Raw genomic sequence first — 25,873 nt, forward strand, 5'->3', positions numbered from 1 at the left:
TCCCGCACTATCCCCAGATCCCTTGATTCCCTTAATATCCAAAAATCTACCAATCTCTGTCGTGAATATTCTCAACGACTGAGCATCTGCAGCCTTCTGAGGTAGAGAATTCTAAAGATTCACAACCCTTTGAGTGAAGAAATTTCTCATCTCAATCCTGTTGCTGCTTAAACTGCACTAAACTTCAATATGTCAGCCGTCTAAATTCTAGGGAATTCTAGTTGTCTTACACTCTCATAGGACAATCCGCCCACCCCAGGAATTAATCTAGTGAACCTTTTTACCTTTTTGCACTCCCTCCAAGGCAAGTATATCCTTCCTTGGGTAAGGAAATCAAAACTGTACACCGTATTCCAGGTGTGGTCACTTCAAGGCCCTATGTAACTGCAATAAGACTTCTTTACGCTCGTGTGTCTGGGATCGCGATGCTCTCCACAAACTCTCACATGCTGCAGTTCTGGCACACCACCTACACTGTAATCCAGATATAACTTTGTTTTATTTAATTGATTAATGTTTATGTATTTAAATTAACCTGGCTTAGTGAATTGCTTGATCTAGTTGAAGTTATAGGTCGATTAAATTAAATATTTACTTGTAACACAAACCACAAGTATTAAAGGCAAGTAAAGCAGCACCTTCCCCCTTTGCACCAAATTCCCACTCTCCAAATTTCCAACTTTTACACTCTGTTTAGGTACACTCTGTTTAAGTCCACTCTTTGCAGACCACTGGTTAGTGATCTCTCTGCGAAAGGAAATGGGTCCTTCTTATCCACTCTATCTGGGCGCCTCATAATTTCATACACCTCAATTAAATCTCCCTATAGCCTCCTTTGTTCCAAAGAAAACAACCCCAGCCAATCCAATCTTTCCTCGAAGCTAAAATTCTCCAGTCCTGGCAACATCCTCATAAATCTCCTCTGTACCCTCTCTAGTGCAATCACACCTCTCCTGTAATGTGTTGACCAGAACTGTATGCTACACTCTTGCTGTGGACTAATTTGTGTTTTATACAGTTCAATCATCATCTCCCTGCTCTTTATATTCTATGCCTTGGCTAGCAAAGGAAAGTATCCCATATGCCACCTTATCTGGCTGTCCTGCCATCTTATGGGATCTGTGGACATGCACTTCAAGGTCCCTCTGTTCCTCTACACTTCTCAGTATCCTACCATTTATTGTCTATTCCCTTACCTTATTAGCCCTCCCCAAATGCATGACCTCACTTCTGCGGATTGAATTCCATTTGCCACTTTTCTGCCCACCTGCCCCAATTGATATCTTCGTGCAGTATAAGCTTTCTTCCTCATCATCAACCACACGCCCAATTTTTGTATCGCCTGAAAACTTAATTATGCCCCTTACATTGAAGTCTAAATCATTGATATATACCACAAAGAGCAAGGGACCTAGTACGGAGCCCTGCGGAACCCCGCTAAAAACAGCCTTCCAGTCACAAAAACACCCATTGACCCTTGTCTCCTGCCACTGAGACAATTTTGTATACAATTTGCCACTTTTCCTTGGATCCCATGGGCTTTTACTTTCCTGACCTTAACCTTGCTAAAATCCATGTAGATTAAATCAAATGCACTATTCTCAGCGACCCTCATTACCTCCTCAAAAAATTAAATCAGGTGAATCTGTCACAACCTTCACTTAACAAATCCATGCTGACTGTTCTTGATTAATCCAGACCTTTCTAAATGACGATTAATACAAATGTTTACCAATAATTTGCCCACCACCAAGGTTAGGCTAACTGGCCTGTAATTACTCGGTCTATCCCTTTCTCCCTCCTTAAACAATGGTACAATGTTGGCAGACCTCCAGTGCTCCGGCACCATGCCTGCAGCCAGAGAGGATTGAAAAATGATGGTCAGAGCCAATGCTATTTCCTCTCCTCTCAACAACCTGGGATAAATTTCATCCGGGCCTACCATGTATCTATTTTCAAAGATGCCGAACCCCTCATTATTTCCCCCCTTACTATGTTTATCCACCCTGTATACTCCTTGACATTCAGGGGTCTCTAGATTTGGAAATCCCACCCCTTTTTCTTTGTGTGAACATATTTGTTCTGAGCGCTCACACTATCCTCTTTGAAGGCTTCCCACTGTTCTGGTACTGATTTACCTGCAAGTAGCTATGTATCGACCACTTTTGCTAAATCACATCTCCGTTTAGTAAAATTGGCCTTTCTCCAATTAAGAACTTTAACTCCTGGTCTAACTTTGCTCTTTTCTATAACTATGCTAAATATAACTGAATTATGATCTCTACCACCAAAATGCTCTCACTGATGCCCCTTTCACCTGCTCCGCTTAATTCCCCAGAACAAAGTCCAGAACTTGGGCTTGCTATGTACTGCCTAAGTACCTTTTTAAAATGCGCTTGTGACCTGAAATTCCTAGCCAGCATTGCAGCAGGACGGTATAAGTACAAACTTGGTGTAATTCAAAGCACCATGTAGAAAATGGTGCAACAGGCAGGTTGCAAGCAATTTTCCCTCTTTTTTTTTTGTGCTGAGCCGCCCACACAACCTTTCAGTGCAACCTTTTTTGCCTGTCGGCAAATTTTACAACAACAGCAACCACTTAAAAGCACATGTAAAATAATGCCGTATTGCCACACCACTGTCTTAAATCATGAGGCAATCAGACAAACTCTAAACTTTTTTTTCATTTCTAAACATTAGTAGCTATATTTAATCACAGCTCTTACAAAAAACATATTACACTTGTCTCATGTTAGAATTTGCTGTGTCAGGTGTCCCATCAAAGTTAATTATAACATCTTGGTGTCATTGTCCGATTAGGATATGCTAATATTGGGGATTAATGATGAGTGGGACGAAACAGACTGTTCGGGACTCGTCCACGTGAGGCGCTAATGGCAGATTGGCCAGAACAATAGAGGCACCGAATCAAACACATTAGCAACTATTAGCAAGTTCACATTAACTATCGATGATTGTCCAGGTCAAGATGGCCATTATGTCAAGGTCTGGAGGTTTGCAGTAAAAGAACTTCACATCCACATACATTGTGGGCAAAGTCTCACAAATCCCATGCCACTTGTCATCATCATAGGCAGTCCCTCGGAATCGAGGAAGACTTGCTTCCACTCTTAGAATGAGTCCTTTAGGTGGCTGAACAGTCCAATACGAGAGCCCCTGTCCCAGGTGGAACAGATAGTCGTTGAGGGTAAGGGTGGGACACATTTGCCGCACGCTCTTTCCGCTGCCTGCGCTTGATTTCTGCATGCTCTCGGCAATGAGACTCGAGGTGCTCAGCGGCCTCCCGGATGCACGTCCTCCACTTAAGGCGGTCTTGGGCCAGGGACCCCCAGGTGTCAGTGGGGAATGTTGCACTTTATCAGGGAGGCTTTACGGGTGTTCTTGTAACATTTCCTCTGCCCACCTTTGGCTCGTTTGCCGTGAAGGAGTTCCGAGTAGAGCGTTTGCTTTGGGAGTCTTGTGTCTGGCATGCGGACAATGTGGCCTGCCCAGCGGAGCTGATCAAGTGTGGTCAGCGCTTCAATGCTGGGGATGTTGGCTTGGTCGAGGACACTAATGTTGGTGCATCTGTCCTCCCAGGGGATTTGTAGGATCTTGCTACTTGATCAGGTTAGTCAGTCACTATTTGCCTTTGAAAAAATCCATGCATGCTGTCCCTTATTAATCCATCTAAACCACAGGAGCAGATTTAACATCATCCCCCAAAAACAAATAGACTGTATATTATTGGAGGAAGGAAAACACTTAATGAACCAAATTACTTGTTCTTTTAAGTTTTCTTATCATTACACCAGATATTAACAATATCTTTGTTTCCAACATTTGTTGGGAGGTGGTGAGAAACTAAAGCTGGAGTTAACATGCACTCAGTGAGAACATAAACTTGCTTGAGATTCATGCCTCACGCCTTTAGTACACTCCATTATCTCTTGGGTTATACCACCACCACTTTTTCATTGAAGTGCACCCAAAACCACTTTCCATGAGAGCAATAGTGCTTGTAGAACTGTGGCCTAATTTAAGATTAAAAAGCGCACATTGAGGTTTTCAACTTTTTCCGATAGTCTCCCGCAGCGTGTTTGAAACTGCGGCCGGAAACTGCTTACCTGCGGAGCATGTGAAGTGCGGGCCCAGGAAACTGCATGGGGACGAGCGCAGGCCTGAGCAACGCTCATTGGGTACGTGAGGTACCCAATCAGGTTCTGTATGCCCAGCGGATGTGAGGCGATGGCCCCAGCAACATTAAATCATTGCTCCAGTGCCTCCCCCATCCTACCCGCCGTTTCCCGTTTTTCTTTCCACCGAGTCCGACTCTTTTGAAACGACACTCGCCAGGTTCCAGGGCTCTTACCAAGCACTGTTCCATTCGGATCAGCTCTGAGGCTTCTGGGCCATTCTCTCTGCACCGTGACTTTTTCCCATTAATTAAATATTGGGTCCCCTGAGCTCACTCCAGGTGTCCAACTCACTGCACGGCCTGTGAATTTAAGTGCTCGAGACGTGACCGATCGGTGTGTAGCTGCGCACCTTGGAGGGAACATAGGTTACAAGTGCCAGTGATGAAAAAGTTTAAAAGTGGGAAGAAGATGTATTAAGATCAACCAGCCTGTCCTTTTTTAAACGGATCTCAATACTGCCTTTTTTTCTCACTCCCCCTTGTTTTGCTTGGATTATGATGTTGCAGTATATCTCCTCAATACTAAATATTGATAAATGAAGCTATTGTCTTTTTTAGGGAGGGGGTTGAAAGGTGGAGAACCACTTGTCTAGATACAGCTTGCAAGTTTTCATTACAATGTGTTTTGCACATTGCATATACTGTACAGGTACAGTGTCAAATCCGGATTTCTGCAATCTGGACACCGTGATCCATGGCAGGGTTGTCCAGAATCCGGAAAATGTTCCGGAATCCGGACCCCTGCCTCGGGCCACCGCTGACCCCTCTCCTGCTTCGAGCTGCTGCTGCCGACCTCACCCCCACCTCAGACGGGGCCTGGGGAGAGTCTGCGTGCAGCGTCCCCAGGGAGCGGAGAATGGCTCTGAGCCCAGGGGATTGCACCTCTCAGACCAGTCTATGGGAGGGGAAAATCAGAGCTTGGGCTCACTCCGATCATTGGCATTGAGAGTGCACTGCTGTCATGGATATCAAAGCCCCAGAGTGGGGTGGAAAATGCTACAATCAAAAGGGCAGGACCCTGGGCTCCCCAAGTCAGACCGCTGCATCCCAGGGACCGGAGGCTAACGGCGGGGTGCTGAACCAAGGGGTCACAAGCTGAGGGCGGAGCACTGGAGCCCGGGAAAGCTCAGGCTACTGACCGCAGTGTGTGGAAACGAGTGAAGCCCAAGTGAGTCGCAAGTTTGTAGAAGGGAATATGAATGACGCATATGCATGAGTATCAAACCTAGAGGGAGCTGTTCTTGGAGTTTTCTAGGAATGTGCGAGCTTGGAGGCAGACAACTTCAGGGAGATGGGGAGTTTAGGAAGAGAGGGCTCTGAGCTTCCAGTAGGACTATTTCAGGAGTGGAAGGCGTAAACCTTGAGCCGCGGGGGGGGGGGGGAGAAGAGCACGGCACAAAAACTGGACGTGTCAGAGATCTGTGGTTGAAGGAGTCACAGTAGCAAGATTCCCAGAAGATGTTTGCGAGGGGCGCAGACCTCGATGGTCTTGGCACTGAGGAGGGAGGTGGGGACTGGGATGACAACTTTCAGGAGGGTAGTTGAAGAGTACAAAAAGAGGGAGCAAGGACCTCCCCCAGCACTTACGACCGAATGTCACTCTTGGAAGTTACTTTTCTTTTATATGCCCAGTGAAAGTAAAAAGAGAATTCAGCGTAACTTTTGAATCTTCGGGTTTTACCTGCAGTCACGGAGACCTCGCCCCTGCCTCGGGCCGACCCCCTTCCCCTCCCACCTACCTAGGCCTGGACTCTGGACTTGGAACTTCGGAAAGACGTTCTGAAGTCCAGAAATACCAGGACTCTAGCGTTTCCGAATTTGGGACGTCAAAGACTGTCCGAAGTCTGGCTACACAGAATCCAGAACAGCCTCTGTCCCGAGGCTTCCGGATTTTCGACACTGTACCTGTACTGGAAAGGAACTTCACGTTTGTCCTTTTTGCCATTGATGACAGGTGGTTGAATATGCTGTGCTTGAGGAACAACTACAAAAAACATTGGCAGATTTGGAAAAAAGAGAGCGGCAGCTTGCTAATGGTGAAATAGAGGTAATTGTTGATTCAAATTTATTTTTAAAATACTGATAATTTAACCTTTGTTTTAGTTGAAATCTTTCTAGCTGCTTTATGAACATGTATGATGTTTTCTTTTTATGCAGTGTAACATAACTAACTTTGATGCTCTTTTTTTTAATAAAAGATTTTTAAAGGTTTTTGCTCTTGGGTGGCAATTATTGCACATTCCCTGTTCTCCTGTAGGTGATGGTAGGTCATTTTGAATCACTGCAATCCTTACTAGTGTTGGGTAGGGAATTCCAGGATACTGATCCAGTGATGGAGGAATAGCAAACTATGTCCAAGTCGGGATGGTGTGATTTGCAAAAGGTCTTGGAGATGATTTTCCCATGACTACCTCTTTTGCCCTTCTCTGTGGTAGAGGTCATAGGGCTGGGAGATGCTGTTGAAGTGAGTTTGGTGAGGTGTCGCAATTCATCCTGTAGAAAGTACATACTGCAGCCACAGTGTACTGGTGGTGAAGAGGATGGATACTAAGTTTAGTGATGAGACACCAATCAAATGAGCTGCTCTGTCCTGGATAATGTTGAACTTCTTGAATGTTGTTGCACCTGGGCCATACAGGCAATTAAGGAGTATTCCATCCCACTCTTGACTTGAGCCTTGTAGATGGCGGAGTGGCTTTGACGGATCGGGTGGTCCAACTGCTTAATTACGTGATCTGGTTGGTCCTGTCAGGCTCTTTGTCAGTGGTGACAAGATGTTGATGGTGTAGGTCTTGACGATAGCAGTGCCGCATTTATATAATGCCTTTCATATTCTTAATGTCCCAAAATGCTCCAATGAATTGTTTTTGAAGCATAGTCATTGTTATTTAGGCAAACGTGAAGCCAATTTGCACGCAGCAAGGGCTCCCAAGCAACAATGAAATGATGACCAGTTAATGTTTTGTGCAGTTGGTTCGGGGATGAATATGGACCAGATGAGATACTGGGGAACTCCTCCTGCTCTTTAACTTGTGCCTTGAGATTTCTTGCAGCCTCTTGAGTAGGAAAACAGGGTTTCAGTTTAACATCTTGTGGTTAAAAACAAATCATAATTAAGTTGGCTATCTGCGCTATAATTAATGGTTTTTTCAAAAGATTGTGTTCCATTCCCCATTCTCATGCTGCAATTATTTGGTACATCACTCTTTGATTATGCATTTAAGAACATAACCAGAAACAGGAGCAGGAATAGGCTGTTTGGCCCTTCAAGCCTACTCTGCTGTTCAGTAAGATTATGGCTTATCTTCTATCTGAACGCCATCTTCCTGCACTGTCACCATATGCCTTGGTTTCCTTAGTATCCAAAAATCTATCGACCTCTCTTGAAAATACTCAATGACTGAGCATCCACAGCCCTCAGATTGAGAGTTCAAAAGATTCACAACCCTTTCAGTGAAGAAATTTCTCATCTCAGTCCTAAATGGCCAATCCCTCATTCTGAGACTGTGACCTAGGTTCCAGACTTCCCATACAAGGGAAACCTCCTTCCAGCATCGACCCTGTCAAGCCCCTTAATAATTTTATACATTTCAATGGGGTCACCTCTCAATTCTCCTGAACTCTAGGGAATATAGGCCTAGTCATAGAATGATTACAGCAAGGAAGAAGACTATTCGGCCCGCCGAGCCCAATGCTGGCTCTCTGCTAGAGCATCTCAGCCAGTCCCACTACCTTGCCCTTTCACCGTAGCCCTGCAATTTTTTTTCTTTCAGGTACTTCTCCAACTCCCTTTTGAAAACTGTGATTGAATCTGCCTCCCACTCTTTCAGACAGTGCGTTCGAGATCCATACCACTCGTTGTGTAAAAGTTTTTTTTCTTGTCACCTTTTGGTTCTTTTGCCAATCACCTTAAATCTGTGTCCTTTGGTTCTTAACTCTTCTGCCAATGGGAACAGTTTCTCCCCCTCTACTCTGTCCAGACCCCTCATGATTTTGAACACCTCTATCAAAATCATCTCTGCTCTGAGAAAAACCCCAGCCTCTCCAGTCTATCCACATAACTAAGGTCCCTCATCCCCGGAATCATTCTTGTAAATCTTTTCTGCAACTTCTCTAAGGTCTTCACATCCTTTCTAAAATATGATGCTCAGAATTGGACACAATACCCCAGTTGAGGCTGAACCAGTGCTTTATAAAGATTCATCATCATTTCCACACTTTTGTACTCTACCTCTATTCATGAAGCCCAAAATCCCATCAGCTTTTTTTAAACCACATTCTCAACCTGCCCTTCAACAATTTGTGTACATATACCTCTAGGTCTCTGTTAATGCACCCACTTTAGGATTGTACCATTTAGTTTATATTTCCTCTCCTCACTCTTTCTACCACATTGTATCACTTCACACTTTTCTGCGTTAAATTTCATCTGCCACGTGTCCGCCCATTCCACCAACCTGTCTGTCTTCCTGAAGTCTATCACACTCCTCCTGACTGTTCACTATACTTCCAAGTTTTGTGTCATCTGTAAATTTTGAAATTGTGCCCTGTGCGCCCACATCCAAGTCATTAATGGCCCAGAAATCCCGGCCTCCCCGGGTCCGTACCGAGTGTGTACGGACCCGGGAAGGCATCGCAAAAGCCGTTTTTTAGCGCACAATGCACACGTGCTGAAAAACGTTTTTTCCGATGGGTCAAGTTTCTGGCTTGACAGATCCTCCACATCTCGGGAATGAGAACATTTGCAAGGGCAAGATTGCGGTATTTACCCATATCATGCCCAGCAAATGTCCTGAAAACTCTTTCGCCTGATAAAAGCAGGCACAGCCTACTTTTACAGGCATAGGAGTTTTAAAACACACACACATAATAAAATAAAAAAACACTTTATTGTTTTAAAAACCTCCCCACAACGATAAGTTTATCTTGAACCATAATTTTAAAACATTTTTTTTTTTAAATCGGGAACGTATTTTTTTTTAATAAGACGTCACTAACACTGTCCATGTCTCTGCTGTCACCGACCTGACCAACTACATTAATATCACACCCTCCACCGACATTATACCTTCGGTCACCCCCGCAGCCAGTGTCACACCCACCACCAACCCTGCTGTGCCTAATAACATGCCCACCACTGCCACCCTTGCCGCCATTACCATCATAGCCACCACCCTCGTCACACCCACCAAAACGATGCCACCTGCCCTAGCCACCGCTAGACCCGTTAACACTTTGACTGTAGCCGTTACGCCCACTGTCACTGCACCCATCCCTGCCAGACACTCTGCAGGGACCTGCCCCGTGGTAATCATACACTATGAGCCATTACAACTATCTACCTACCCGCCAGTCGCTGTGGCACCGCAGGAGGAAGACTCCCTCGCTGGAACATCTTGATGGCCGCGCAGGCGTTGGCGTGTACCAGCGGGGGGTGTAAATGCAGCATCACAGGATCTTCGGGGTGCTGAAGGCGGAAGATACAGCTGTTGGAGGCCTATTCGCAGACCTACAGTCTGCCATGGCAGACCGACAGGCCACCTTCCACACTGATTTACACAACGTACACAGACGTATGCAGTCGGGCGTCGGGGATCTGGAATCCAAAATTCTGACCTGGTTTACGGGATTGCAGAGTGCCTTGGAGAGTGGCATAGCAGAGCACCTGACAGCTGCGCGGACTGGCTTGGGCAAGAGTCAGGATGTCCTTTACGTAGGCCTGTCAGACATGAGGGATACTGTTCACATCGGCCTCACCGAGGGAGATTTCAGCCTTCAGAGTGTGCACACGACGGTGCTCGAGATCCGATCAGCCATCAGCCTCCTCACGGAAGTGGAGAACCAAAGCTCCGCACATTACAGCAGCACAGAAGGTGTGGGCGCTGTAACTAATGGGAATGCATAGTTACATTATTAAGGATGTCATAGCAGTGCATTTGGAAAGAGGTAATATGATGGGTCCAAGTCAGCATGGATTTGTGAAAGGGAAATCATGCTTGACAAATCTTCTGGAATTTTTTGAGGATGTTTCCAGTAGAGTGGACAAGGGAGAACCAGTTGATGTGGTATATTTGGACTTTCAGAAGGCTTTCGACAAGGTCCCACACAAGAGATTAATGTGCAAAGTTAAAGCACATGGGATTGGGGGTAGTGTGCTGACATGGATTGAGAACTGGTTGTCAGACAGGAAGCAAAGAGTAGGAGTAAATGGGGACTTTTCAGAATGGCAGGCAGTGACTAGTGGGGTACCGCAAGGTTCTGTGCTGGGGCCCCAGCTGTTTACACTGTACATTAATGATTTAGACGAGGGGATTAAATGTAGTATCTCCAAATTTGCGGATGACACTAAGTTGGGTGGCAGTGTGAGCTGCGAGGAGGATGCTATGAGGCTGCAGAGCGACTTGGATAGGTTAGGTGAGTGGGCAAATGCATGGCAGATGAAGTATAATGTGGATAAATGCGAGGTTATCCACTTTGGTGGTAAAAACAGAGACACAGACTATTATCTGAATGGTGACAGATTTGGAAAAGGGGAGGTGCAAAGAGACCTGGGTGTCATGGTACATCAGTCATTGAAGGTTGGCATGCAGGTACAGCAGGCAGTTAAGAAAGCAAATGGCATGTTGGCCTTCATAGCGAGGGGATTTGAGTACAGGGGCAGGGAGGTGTTGCTACAATTGTACAGGGCCTTGGTGAGGCCACACCTGGAGTATTGTGTACAGTTTTGGTCTCCTAACCTGTACATTCTTGCTATTGAGGGATTGCAGCGAAGGTTCACCAGACTGATTCCCGGGATGGCGGGACTGACCTATCAAGAAAGACTGGATCAACTGGGCTTGTATTCACTGGAGTTCAGAAGAATGAGAGGGGACCTCATAGAAATGTTTAAAATTCTGACGGGGTTAGACAGGTTAGATGCAGGAAGAATGTTCCCAATGTTGGGGAAGTCCAGAGCCAGGGGACACAGTCTAAGGATAAGGGGGAAGCCATTTAGGACTGAGATGAGGAGGAATTTCTTCACCCAGAGAGTGGTGAACCTGTGGAATTCTCTACCACAGAAGGTTGTTGAGGCCAATTCACTAAATATATTCAAAAAGGAGTTAGATGAAGTCCTTACTACTAGGGGAATCAAGGGGTATGGTGAGAAAGCAGGAATGGGGTACTGAAGTTGCATGTTCAGCCATGAACTCATTGAATGGCGGTGTAGGCTCGAAGGGCCGAATGGCCTACTCCTGCACCTATTTTCTATGTTTCTATCTCCCATTGGAGCTGGGTTCTTCACACGCACAAGCCCGTACTTCCTCCATCAAACGCGCCACATGAAGAAAAAAACATTATTGCCAACACAAAAAAGTTCCCGGATAAAAAAAGTGGACGATAAAATATAAATTGTAACCACACATTTAATAAAATTATATTTTTCACAAAGCTTCGGCTTGTGTTCATTATTTAATAGCGTTGTCACGTTAATAGGCGGATAGGATTGCATAGGGCTTAATATTTCCATTTTTTACATGCAGAGCTTTAAGATACTCTGTGTGCTCGTCATGTCACATTGGTTTAGAATGGTTTGGAATACGTCCTCAGTATGTTGCTGTAGGTTGAAAGTGTAGCTGGAGTAAATTGGCTCGTGATTGTCGTTGCAACCTTTCTCATTTTGAAAGATCTGAAGTGATATTGCCCTATGGCAATGTTGTATAAGAGGCAGGCTGCAAATAGTTTGCAAACCTTTTCAGGGCATGTTGAAGGAAGAGCTGAAGCACTCTCTGGAGAGGCTGGAAGCTCGTTGTCAAGTGTGCCGAATATATGTTCTATAACTCTCTCAATAGATTCGTGTGCCAATGATATTTGCGCAGAAGGATCTTGAGCATTAAGCGGGTAATCATTGGTATAAAAGCAGAAAATGTTGGAAACACCCAGCAGGTCGGGTAGCATCTGTGGAGAGAGAAACAGAGTTAGCGTTTCAGGTTGATGATCTTGCACGTTTCTCCAGAGAGGTAACATATCACAAATCAAACCTCCAAGAAGATGAAACTTTGCAAAGTTTTGTCTCGGCCTGCTTGAAAGTTTGTGTGCAACACCAGGTTATTAATCAAACTTTATAACCCACACTATTGAATTGTTGGCAAGTTACATTTCATAGATTACATCCATGGATCCTCTGATCCAGCAGCATAGAGAATCTGTGTTTGTCCTGAAATATGTATCCAGCTTTTTTTAAAATGCAATATTAGCTGATTTTGCCAAGAGTCTATTCCACAAATCCAATATTTTCTATGGAAATCCTCAGCAAAATCTCAGCTGTAACTTTCAAGCACTCTGCTTTCAAAGGAAATGTTTCATTTTTTTGTCCTTGGCAGAGGCTAGTTAACTTTTTGACTTGTGTCTTCTGATTCTGAAATCCCACTCTTTACACCTGCAATATCCACACCTTGCAGCATTTGGATCTTTTCCCCTCTCATGCTCATGGTGAATCGGCGACCCGTTTTACACTGCGTTCCATTTCCTTTCCCATCGGGTGCAGTTTCACGGTTAAATTTAACCGATTTCACCCCCATACAATGTTACAGCACCGAAACAGCCGACTTGCCCATCAAAGTCTCTGCCGGTGTTTTCTCCACATTAGCCACCTTTCATGCAATTGCTCGCTCCCCTTTAATATTCCTCTTTTTCAAGCAACAATCTAATCCTTTTTCAAAACAATTTATGGAGTCTGCTGTGTCAATGATTTGTGGCAGAGAATTCCGCATCGTAAATACTCAATTCCACATCCTAACCTTCAGGGTTACGGACCGAGAGGTGGTAAGTGGGATTAGACTGGATAACCTCTTGTTGGCTGGCACAGATACAATGGTAAGTACTTCAGGAATCTAATCCGGCCAGGTGATCTGGACTACTTTCGATCGCCTGGATGGGTCGGAGAGGAATTTTCCCAGATTTTTTTCCCCGATTGGCCTGGGTTTTTATGTTTTTTGCGCCTCCCAGGAGATCGCATGGCTCCAGGTGGGGTGGAGTGTAAAATGTTGCGATACATGGCGTATCAGTTATGTGGGGCGGACTGGTTGAGCCGGATGCTCTTTACCTGTCCGCCATTGCTATATGTAACCTTCAGGGCTGCTGACCGAGGGCCGTGTGGCTCTTTGTCGGCCGGTGTGGACATGATGGGCTGAAATGGCCTCCTTCTGCATTGTAAATTTCTGTTTCTATAAATAACTTTAATTTAAATTAATGTTAAATATGTGGTATATTTTTTCTATTTATTTATTAGTGTTTTGGGTGTTTGGTGGGGGGGTTTCTCAATCATAATGGGAACTCCAACCTAGAGTTCCCATTATTATGAATGAGAAAATACTTTATCTGGATTGGCTGCCAGAATCATGTGACTGCAGCTCCAGCTCTGCAGACGTCCTGACATGCACGCGCTCTGACGCACAGTGAATGGAGGCCTCAGGACCAGGATCGCTCGTGGGCGCAGCAGGTACTGATAAGTGAGCATCTTTTTTCCCTTTTTTAGCTGATCATTAGAACATAAGAATTCGGAACAGGAGTAGGCCATCGAGCCCCTCGAGCCTGCTCCGCCATTCAACAAGATCATGGCTGATCTGGCCGTGGACTCAGCTCCACTTACCCGCCCGCTCCCCATAACCCTTAATTCCCTTATTAGTTAAAAATCTGTCTATCTCTGATTTGGATACATTCAATGAGCTAGCCTCAACTGCTTCCCTGGGCAGAGAATTCCACAGATTCACAACCCTCGGAGAAGAAATTCCTTCTCAACTCGGTTTTAAATTAGCTCCCCTGTATTTTGAGGCTGTGCCCCCTAGTTCTAGTCTCCCCGACCAGTGGAAACAACCTCTCTGCCTCTATCTTGTCTATCCCTTTCAGTATTTTAAATGTTTCTATAAGATCACCCCTCATCCTTCTGAACTCCAACGAGTAAAGACCCAGTCTGCTCAATCTATCATAAGTTAACCCCCTCATCTCCGGAATCAGCCTAGTGAATCGACTCTGTACCCTCTCCAAAGCTAGTATATCCTTCCTTAAGTAAGGTGACCAAAACTGCATGCAGTCCTCCAGGTGCAGCCTCACCATTACCCTGTACAGTTGCAGCAGGACCTCCCTGCTTTTGTACTCCATCCCCCTCGCAATGAAGGTCAACATTCCATTCGCCTTCCTGATTACCTGCAAACTAACTTTTTGGGATTCATGCACAAGGACCCCCAGGTCCCTCTGCACTGCAGCATGTTGTAATTTCTCCCCATTCAAATAATATTCTCTCTTACTGTGTTTTTTTTTCCCCAAGGTGGATGACCTCACATTTTCCGACATTGTATTCCATCTGCCAAACCTTAGCCCATTCGCTTAACCTATCTAAGTCTCTTTGCAGCCTCTCTGTGTCCTCTACACAACCCGCTTTCCCACTAATCTTTGTGTCATCTGCAAATTTTGTTACACTACCTTTTCCTGGTCATCTATGTATATTGTAAACAGTTGTGGTCCCAGCACCGATCCCTGTGGCACACCACTGACCACCGATTTCCAACCCGAAAAGGACGCATTTATCCCGACGCTCTGCTTTCTGTTAGCCAGCCAATTCTCAATCCATGCTAATACATTTCCTCTGACTCCGCGTACCTTTATCTTCTGCAGTAACCTTTTGTGTGGCACCTTATCGAATGCCTTTTGGAAATCTAAATACACCACATCCATCCGTACACCTCTATCCACCATGCTCGTTATATCCTCAAAGAATTCCAGTAAATTAGTTAAACATGATTTCCCCTTCATGAATCCATGTTGCGTCTGCTTGACTGCACTATCCCTATCTAGATGTCCCGCTATTTCTTCCTTAATGATAGCTTCAAGCATTTTCCCCACTACAGATGTTAAACTAACCGGCCTATCGTTACCTGCCTTTTGTTTGCCCCCTTTTTTAAACAGAGGCGTTACATTAGCTGCTTTCCAATCCGCTGGTACCTCCCCAGAGTTCAGAGAATTTTGGTAGATTATAACGAATGCATCTGCTATAACTTCCGCCATCTCTTTTAATACCCTGGGATGCATTTCATCAGGACCAGGGGACTTGTCTACCTTGAGTCCCATTAGCCTGTCCAGCACTACCCCACTAGTGATAGTGATTATCTCAAGGTCCTCCCTTCCCACATTCCCGTGACCAGCAATTTTTGGCATGGTTTTTGTGTCTTCGACTGTGAAGACCGAAGCAAAATAATTGTTTAAGGTCTCAGCCATTTCCACATTTCCCATTATTAAATCCCCCTTCTCATCTTCTAAGGAACCAACATTTACTTTAGTCACTCTTTTCCATTTTATATATTGGTAAAAGCTTTTACTATCTGTTTTTATGTTTTGCACAAGTTTACTTTCGTAATCTATCTTTCCTTTCTTTATTGCTTTCTTAGTCATTCTTTGCTGTCGTTTAAAATTTTCCCAATCTTCTAGTTTCCCACTAACCTTGGCCACCTTATACGCATTGGTTTTTAATTTGATACTCCTTTAATTCCTTGTTTATCCACGGCTGGTTATCCCTTCTCTTACCGCCCTTCTTTTTCACTGGAATATATTTTTGTTGAGCACTATGAAAGAGCTCTTTAAATGTCCTCCACTGTTCCTCAATTGTGCCACCGTTTAGTCTGTGATTCCAGTCTACTTTAGCCAACTCTGGCCTCTTGTGCATCCCTGATTTCATCACTCCACCACTGACAGACTTGCCTTCAGCTGCCTAGGCCCCAAAGTCTGGAATTCCTTTCCTAAACTTCTCAGCCTATCTACCCCTCTCCCTTTTGAAATACTCCTTCAAACCTACCTCCTTTGACCAAGCTTTTGGCCACCTGTCCCAATATCTCCTTTTGTGGCCCTCGTTCCAGGATAATCCTCCTGTAAAGCACCTTGAAACATTTTATGTTAAAGATGCTTTATAAATGCACGGTGTATTTGCATTATCAACACCTCATCAGCATCCACAAAAGCTACTGCGTGACTTAATTAACCTTTTCTTGATAATTATCAAAGAATTCAGGCAAGAAAGTCACAAACTAACCAGGAATGTTTTGTTAGTTTAAGCCTTTGTGGTTAAATTAGCAGTGAGTCCTTTCCTTTCCCAGTATTCATTCTAACTACTGATTACATTTTGAGGACACATTTAGAGCAATTCTATGGCCATTTCTCCTACATGACATTGTTTTTATTTGCAGAGAAGAGAATAGGAAGTGTTATACCCTACAGCATGGGTTGTCAACTGGGGGTCCATGGCCCTCTGGTTTCAAGTGGTCCACCAAAAATAAGATTTGCATGATAGAAGCCAGAGCAGTGTTGCTCCCTGCTGTTAATCTGTGGATTCTCAGTGACTGGTCAGTTTGCCTCTTGTGACAGTGACGCAGGCCGATCTGTGAGTGACTGGTTACTTGGGTCGTGCTCTGTTACTGAGTGACTGGTTACTTGGGTTGTGCTCTGTTACACAGTTCAGACAGGGTAACACTAACTGTTTGTAACTCAGCAGAGAGTGGGACTGAGCTCTGCAGGGCAGAGATTGGAGCTGTCTGCTCAATTATTCACTCATCAGCCCTATTTTACCAGCTGTGATTCTGTTCCAGGTTTCACTGTCATTTACTTTCAGTTTCACAGGACAGCGTTTAGTTTATCAAATTGGCACCGGCAGGTACACGGAGGGCAGATTACTGTCAGCATCAACTCCCGGATAATGCAGTGAACTGGGTCATAATGCAGCGGATGGTCCGAGATATAAACCTCGGAATGTACTGAACCAGGTCATAATGTGGGGGATGGTCCAGGATATAAACTCCAGGAGAATGTTCTGAATCGGATCATAAATCCCCAGGGGAATGTTTTTTTTTTAATTAATTCATGGGATGTAGAGTTGCTGGCAAGATCAGCATTTATTGCTCATCCCAAATTGCCCTCGAGAAGGTGGTGGTGAGACGCCGCCTTGTATCATTGCAGTCCATGTGGTAAAGGTTTACTCCCACGGTTGTTAGGTAGGGTGTTCCAGGGTTTTGACCCAGCGACAATGAAGGAACTGCAATATACTTCCAAGTCAGGATGGTGTGGGGACTTGGAGGGCAACTTGGAGGAGGTGATATTCCCATGCGCCTGCTGCCATTGCCCTTCTAGATGGTAGAAGTCACGGGATTGGGAGGTGATGTCAAAGAAGCCTTGGCGAGTTGCTACAGTGCATCTTGTAGATGGTACACACTGTAGCCATGGTGCACCAGTGGTGAATGGGGTGCCAATCAAGTGGGGTGCTTTGTCCTAGATGTCCTAGTCGAGCATCTTGAGTGTTGGAGCTATGCTCATTCAGGCAAGTGGAGAGTATTCCATCACATTCCTGACTTGTACCTTTGTAGATGGTGGAAAGGCTTTGGGGAATCAGGAGGTCAGTCACTCGTCACAGAATACCCAGCCTCTGACCTGCTGTTGTAGCCACATTATTTATGTGGCATGTGCAGTTAAGTTTCTGGTCAATGGTGACCCCCAAGATGTTGATGGTAATGCTGTTGAATGTCAAGAGGAGGTGGGTTGACTCTTGTTGGAGATGGTCATTGCCTGGCACTTCGATGCCACAATGTTACTTGCCACTTATCACCCCAAGCCTGAATGTTGACCAAATCTTGCTAAATGTGGGCACGGACTGCTTCATTATCTGAGGAGTTGCGACTGGAACTGAACACAGCGCAATCATTGCGGATGGTCATTGATGAAGCAGCTGAAGATGTTTGGGCCTAGGGCATTGCCCTGAAGAACTCCTCCAGCAATGTCCTGAGGCTGAGCTGAATGTACTGAACTGGGTCATGATACAGGGGATGATCTGGGATATAAATAAAGCAATAATAAGAAATAAATCTGTTTAATTGTATAACAAATTTTTATAACACGGGTGGGGGGGGTTCAGAAGCAAAAATGTTGAGAACCCCTATCCCAGAATATTTAGAATCTGGGATTGTCGGTTGAATCCTTCTGTAGTTTGTGGAAACAGTTTACCTAACCAGTAGGATGATGTATGGAGAGGTATTGTATTCTAAGTGTTTTATAAATTATCATCTTTGTCATTTTATGTTTATTTGAGTGCTTTCAAAATAAAATAATTTGTTTATACTGTGTGAAGCTCCAGAGACTGAAGAAAGAGTTACAAGATGATCACGATCGGAGCTTGCGAGAAATGCAAGACACCACAAGGCGCTGTACCGAAGATTCTGTCCGAAAGGTGGAATTGGAAAGGTTGAAGTTGAATCAATTGGAAGAGGATAAGTTACGCTTACAGCAGCAGGTAAGAAAAATGAGCGAAGTTTTTACGGCGATAGTAATTCTAAGTCGTGACCAGTTCATTATTTTATTGTGCTCATCCTTCTTGTCAATCAAGCATACAATTTGAATTTTGTCATACTGATGGATATTACATTTAGTAATAGTACAAGGGTGCTTTCTTTCTTGCATATTTCCACTTTTAAATTTAATTTACCATTGCTTTGTACTTATTTATCCAGATCTCTGAAAAGTTTCATTTGCTCATCAGCTGGGTGTGCAGCTTGATGTCAACAGCATAATGTCAGATGTCCACTGTCTGATATTCCCCAGACCTTTTCCATCTTCAATGCTTTTTCAATGAAAAGTTAAAACTTAGACTACCAGCATACATTCAGCATTTCATCCCATGACTAGATTTATAGATGCATTTGTACATTAACATTTTTCATCTAAGAAATTAACATTCTGGAGGTTCAGTAGCATCTTGGTATCACACTTGCCAGTCATGAACGTGGGTTGAAGTCCCACTCCACAATTTGAGCTCACAATCTAGGCTGATAGCTCAGTGCAGTACTGAGGGCATACTGAGTTTTCATGGTGCCAACTTTGTTATTGTTCAAGGCGTCCTCCGCCTGCTCAGGTGGATATCTACAATCCCGTGCCACAATTCGAAGAGCAAAGGAGTTCTTATTTCCTAATGTGGAACAAAAATTTTAAATATTTTCTTCGCCTTCATCTGAAGTTCTTAGCTAAGGTACTGTACAGACTTCACCTGACCCACAAGGTAACTGATTGATTAAAAGCAGATTGGGTAACCTACTGTACAAAAATCTATAAAGGGTTAGAGGGCTTTACTATGTATTTGTCAGGAGAGCACTCTGCTACTATGTAGTTAGCAAAAGATGAGAGAATTGCTATGCAGAGCAATAACATTCTAATCCAATTAACAATAATGACCATTAAAAAAAATTGGAATTTGTTAGTTGGAACAGAGTATTATACTGTTGCTCATTTACCGATGCTGGGCCCCGGACTCCCTGCTGTGCCTTTTATAGGCCTCTCCACGCACCTCCTCGACGCTGCTCCCGACTGCCTAAAAAGGGAGTGAGAACAGCCAGTTGTCGTGCACATTGGTACCAACGACATAGGTAAAAAAAGGGATGAGGTCCTACGAAATGAATTTAAGGAGCTAGGAGCTAAATTAAAAAGTAGGACCTCAAAAGTAGTAATCTCGGGATTGCTACCAGTGCCACGTGATAGTCAGAGTAGGAATCGCAGGATAGTGCAGATGAATACGTGGCTTGAGCAGTGGTGCAACAGGGAGGGATTCAAATTCCTGGGGCATTGGAACCGGTTCTGGGGGAGGTGGGACCAGTACAAACCGGACGGTCTGCACCTGGGCAGGACCGGAACCAATGTCCTAGGGGGAGTGTTTGCTAGTGCTGTTGGGGAGGATTTAAACTGATATGGCAGGGGGATGGGAACCAATGCAGGGAGACAGAGGGAAACAAAAAGGAGGCAAAAGCAAAAGACAGAAAGGAGATGAGGAAAAGTGGAGGGCAGAGAAACCCAAGGCAAAGAACAAAAAGGGCCACTGTACAGCAAAATTCTAAAAGGACAAAGGGTGTTAAAAGAACAAGCCTGAAGGCTTTGTGTCTTAATGCAAGGAGTATCCGCAATAAAGTGGATGAATTAACTGTGCAAATAGATGTTAACAGATATGATGTGATTGGGATTACGGAGACGTGGCTCCAGGATGATCAGGGCTGGGAACTCAACATCCAGGGGTATTCAACATTCAGGAAAGATAGAATAAAAGGAAAAGGAGGTGGGGTAGCATTGCTGGTTAAGGAGCAAATTAAGGCAATAGTTCGGAAGGACATTAGCTTGGATGATGTGGAATCTATATGGGTAGAGCTGCAGAATACCAAAGGACAAAAAACGTTAGTGGGAGTTGTGTACAGACCTCCAAACAGTAGTAGTGATGTTGGGGAGGGCATCAAACATGAAATTAGGGGTGCGTGCAATAAAAGTGCAGCAGTTATAATGGATGACTTTAATATGCACATAGATTGGGTTAACCAAACTGGAAGCAATACGGTAGAGGAGGATTTCCTGGAGTGCATAAGGGATGGTTTTTTTAGACCAATATGTCGAGGAACCAACTAGGGGGGAGGCCATCTTAGACTGGGTGTTGTGTAATGAGAGAGGATTAATTAGCAATCTCGTTGTGCGAGGCCCCTTGGGGAAGAGTGACCATAATATGGTGGAATTCTGCATTAGGATGGAGAATGAAACAGTAAATTCAGAGACCAAGGTCCAGAACTTAAAGAAGGGTAACTTTGAAGGTATGAGGCGTGAATTGGTTAGGATAGATTGGCGAATGATACTGAAGGGGTTGACTGTGGATGGGCAATGGCAGACATTTAGAGACCGCATGGATGAACTACAACAATTGTACATTCCTGTCTGTCGTAAAAATAAAAAAGGGAAGGTGGCTCAACCGTGGCTATCAAGGGAAATCAGGGATAGCATTAAAGCCAAGGAAGTGGCATACAAATTGGCCAGAAATAGCACAGAACCCGGGGACTGGGAGAAATTTAGAACTCAGCAGAGGAGGACAAAGGGTTTGATTAGGGCAGGGAAAATGGAGTATGAGAAGAAGCTTGCAGGGTACATTAAGACGGATTGCAAAAGTTTCTATAGATATGTAAAGAGAAAAAGGTTAGTAAAGACAAACGTAGGTCCCCTGCAGTCAGAATCAGGGGAAGTCATAACGGGGAACAAAGAAATGGCGGACCAATTGAACAAGTACTTTGGTTCGGTATTCACTGAGGAGGACACAAACAACCTTCCGGATATAAAAGGGGTCGGAGGGTCTAGTAAGGAGGAGGAACTGAGGGAAATCTTTATTAGTCGGGAAATTGTGTTGGGGAAATTGATGGGATTGAAGGCCGATAAATCCCCAGGGCCTGATGGACTGCATCCCAGAGTACTTAAGGAGGTGGCCTTGGAAATAGTGGATGCATTGACAGTCATTTTCCAACATTCCATTGACTCTGGATCAGTTCCTATGGAGTGGAGGGTAGCCAATGTAACCCCACTTTTTAAAAAAGGAGGGAGAGAGAAAACAGGGAATTACAGACCGGTCAGCCTGACATCGGTAGTGGGTAAAATGATGGAATCAATTATTAAGGATGTCATAGCAGTGCATTTGGAAAGAGGTAATATGATAGGTCCAAGTCAGCATGGATTTGTGAAAGGGAAATCATGCTTGACAAATCTTCTGGAATTTTTTGAGGATGTTTCCAGTAGAGTGGACAAGGGAGAACCAGTTGATGTGGTATATTTGGACTTTCAGAAGGCTTTCGACAAGGTCCCACACAAGAGATTAATGTGCAAAGTTAAAGCACATGGGATTGGGGGTAGTGTGCTGACATGGATTGAGAACTGGTTGTCAGACAGGAAGCAAAGAGTAGGAGTAAATGGGGACTTTTCAGAATGGCAGGCAGTGACTAGTGGGGTACCGCAAGGTTCTGTGCTGGGGCCCCAGCTGTTTACACTGTACATTAATGATTTAGACGAGGGGATTAAATGTAGTATCTCCAAATTTGCAGATGACACTAAGTTGGGTGGCAGTGTGAGCTGCAAGGAGGATTCTATGAGGCTGCAGAGCGACTTGGATAGGTTAGGTGAGTGGGCAAATGCATGGCAGATGAAGTATAATGTGGATAAATGTGAGGTTATCCACTTTGGTGGTAAAAACAGAGAGACAGACTATTATCTGAATGGTGACAGATTAGGAAAAGGGCAGGTGCAAAGAGACCTGGGTGTCATGGTACATCAGTCATTGAAGGTTGGCATGCAGGTACAGCAGGCGGTTAAGAAAGCAAATGGCATGTTGGCCTTCATAGCGAGGGGATTTGAGTACAAGGGCAGGGAGGTGTTGCTACAATTGTACAGGGCCTTGGTGAGGCCACACCTGGAGTATTGTGTACAGTTTTGGTCTCCTAACCTGAGGAAGGACATTCTTGCTATTGAGGGAGTGCAGCGAAGGTTCACCAGACTGATTCCCGGGATGGCGGGACTGACCTATCAAGAAAGACTGGATCAACTGGGCTTGTATTCACTGGAGTTCAGAAGAATGAGAGGGGACCTCATAGAAACGTTTAAAATTCTGATGGGGTTAGACAGGTTAGATGCAGGAAGAATGTTCCCATGTTGGGGAAGTCCAGAACCAGGGGACACAGTCTAAGGATAAGGGGGAAGCCATTTAGGACCGAGATGAGGAGGAATTTCTTCACCCAGAGAGTGGTGAACCTGTGGAATTCTCCACCACAGAAAGTTGTTGAGGCCAATTCACTAAATATATTCAAAAAGGAGTTAGATGAAGTCCTTACTACTAGGGGAATCGAGGGGTATGGTGAGAAAGCAGGAATGGGGTACTGAAGTTGCATGTTCAGCCATGAACTCATTGAATGGCGGTGCAGGCTAGAAGGGCCGAATGGCCTACTCCTGCACCTATTTTCTATGTTTCTATGTCAGAAGCTTCTCCTCCAGTGTATTTACTATTACATGGGCTTTGTGTGACTAGGTTGTTGTCTTGTGCAGTTAAAAGTAGGGTGTTGTGGTGCCTTCACTTAAGCTTCTGGTATCTAGGTCGAATGCACCCAAGATTAGACTAAATTTGAGTTTCCCTCGCTTCAGTAGCATTTTCATTTCTTGTCTTGACTGTCAGTTTATTTTGTGGCATTTTGACATCGGGTAATAAAATGTCAGGCTATTCAAGTACTTTTTTGAATGTTAAAGCAGCTTCTGACTGTTTTCAACTGAGTCCAAATTCTCTTGTTCCATTCTGAGTTTGACAAATAGCAAATGCAGTTGCGAAATGCTTGCTGCAAATGTGGGAAAAGTATGGTTTGCAACCTTAACTACATTATAATTCTGCTGCACATATTTGGGTAACATGCTAACCATGATAATACATTTGTCAGATGATCTATTGTTTTGGACTGTATTCAGATACATTTCAATGGTTGCTAAATTGCTGATACTTTTTCCACCAACTTAGATTTTTATCTCTGCAAACTGCGTTAATTTCAACTTTAGTTTTTAAACTACCGACGAGTTCAAAAACAGGTTATTTTTCTGGAATTCTTCATGTGTATTATTAGGTCAGAAGTGTTCAGCATTAAGTCATTCATCAATAAAATCCTCGTGCTTCACTTAAATTATTGCTCAACTGTTGGCTGAAGAACAATTTTTCATTTTCCCAGAAGAGTATCATTTTAAAAGCTGTGTTCTAAGTATATCAGCTGGTCTGTTTGATTAAGTTACACTTGGATATTGTACAGTGTAAACGTTAAAAAATGATGGTAATATTGTGTAAACCGACAAAGTGTTAGCTGAATAGATGGATAAATAATGATCTGCTGCAGAAGGATTAGCCAGTTATGTGTCACTGCTTTGTATCCTTGCCTGCATTGTCAGCAGGATGTAAACAATTAAATTATTCACCTATTTTTAAACCAGAGTTTGATCGGTGTTCAGATTTCTTGCTGTTAGTCTGTATGTACTTTAGTTGAGTTAAAAGACCGTTTATTTTGAATGTGAATTTTTAGATCATCTGTTTAGTGTCAAAAGGATAAGCTGACTTCCTCTAGTTTATTAAGTTTTTTTTTTCCCTTTCATGAATTCTATCTAGCTCCATGAAGCAGAACAGAAGTACAAAATGCTTGAAAAAGAGTTCCATCAGTATAAAGAGCAGCAGAGCAGCAAACCTGAAATTCGACTTCAGTCAGAGATCAATCTTTTAACTCTTGAAAAGGTAGAATGCATTTGGATGTCTACAATATATTATATTTGTGTTCACAGACTGAACTTGGTAAATCTTAATAACACGCCCATATTTTTTGCCATTTTAAAGGGACTTATTTAAACTTCAAAAATGCTGCTTTTGGATGTTGTATTGAACTAAATTGCTTCTGCAAAATGCCATATCTTGGTGAGACAAGCTGGATAGGAAAATAATTCCAGTAACAGCAATTGATTAGACATTTCTGTGCTTACATGCTTAGTCATTCAATCTCATCTCCCTGGAGAATAACATCTAGACAAATTGACTTGAAATTTTAGTAATATAAAGAAAGCCTTCATGGGGACGAATGTAAGGATACTGATTTTCACTCCACTTTAAGTGGAAGATATGGAATCTGTAGTGACCTTTTTAAATAGCTATTTCATTTTCAATAACAATGTGAAACTGGAGTCATGAAACATTTTTTCATTGGAAATTATTGCACTACATTTCAGGTGTAGGTTATTCACATGCCAGATTTACAAAGCAGATCATGTAAGCAAACTAGGTAGACTTGGTAAGCCAAGTATTTGCTTTATTAAACATTTTTTTTTACATCCGTCGCTTGTCTGACATGTCTGTAGAGCATGGGACGGGTGTATTGCTTGTCCATAAGGGAATGAATCATGCTGATTGGTTGCTTATCCAACAGTGTGAAATTTCAGGCAATCAAAAAATGTAGTGTATTTCACTCTCTCAAAATATCTACATTTATAAAGAGAAAGATCATATCCCTCACAACAAAAATGTGTTGAAGCTGTTAGATACCAGGATAGTTACTACCCCCCCCCCCCCTGCCATTTTAAGAACTTGTAGCATGAAAATGTTAATTCTCCAACTTGCCTGTATCCTGCTGTCCTATTTCTTTAGCAGTCATTGATTCTTCTACCAGTTATTGGCCTTCCTTCTCTCCAGCGTCAGCTATATGCCTTGTTCGCATCCTATAGCTGCTCTTGACTTTCTCAATCTTTTGGGGACATTACACATGTGACATCCTTCTCTGGTGCTTGTCGGTGGTTTTTGTTCCTCAATGTGATCAGTACTTCTGACAGAAGCAGAACACTGCTATAAGGCTTCACTTGTTCTTCCACCTTCAGAATGATGCGAAGTAATTTCAGATACATATTGATGAAAAATTCCAATATGACTCTGGACACGGGCCCTGTTCTGACTGGAAAGCATACTGAGCCCAAGATTAAATTCACTCCAGGCATAGCAGTCAGTTTACTTCCTCGTTAGTTAAGACTCTTCGATCCACATAAATGTTGCCAGCATCTGAGTTGGGACCAGAATGGGCAAGCTGCTTCAGATTGGGAACAGCAATTCCAGCACCTACGTGTAAGCCATAGTAAAAATTAGCGAGTGAACCCCAGGCTACCTGTGAGCAATGAGGAGGGAAATCTATGCATTAATCATTAATATTTCCTTTTATGTTCTCCTTTAATCATGAACTGTACAAACGAATTAAAAATGTGTTCACTTCTGCCAACAATAAAATCTTGATCGAGGAATGAAAATTCCCCAATTTTAGGATATAT

At 43.7% G+C, this 25,873-nt stretch overlaps 1 protein-coding gene across 3 annotated transcripts in view; it reads left to right on the plus strand.

The window, feature by feature from the left end:
- The window catches only part of cep120 (centrosomal protein 120), a 136,420-nt gene that overhangs the window by 94,708 nt on the left and 15,839 nt on the right, over positions 1 to 25,873 (plus strand). For all 3 annotated transcript variants that reach the window (XM_070883190.1, XM_070883201.1, XM_070883212.1), the window contains exons 16-18: positions 6,153 to 6,245; positions 18,339 to 18,500; positions 24,183 to 24,305. In XM_070883190.1, coding sequence (XP_070739291.1) covers positions 6,153 to 6,245; positions 18,339 to 18,500; positions 24,183 to 24,305 — 378 coding nt within the window. The remainder of the gene's footprint in view (positions 1 to 6,152; positions 6,246 to 18,338; positions 18,501 to 24,182; positions 24,306 to 25,873) is intronic.

The sequence above is a fragment of the Pristiophorus japonicus genome, chromosome 1, assembly GCF_044704955.1.
Source record: "Pristiophorus japonicus isolate sPriJap1 chromosome 1, sPriJap1.hap1, whole genome shotgun sequence".
Classification (NCBI taxonomy): Eukaryota; Metazoa; Chordata; class Chondrichthyes; family Pristiophoridae; genus Pristiophorus; species Pristiophorus japonicus.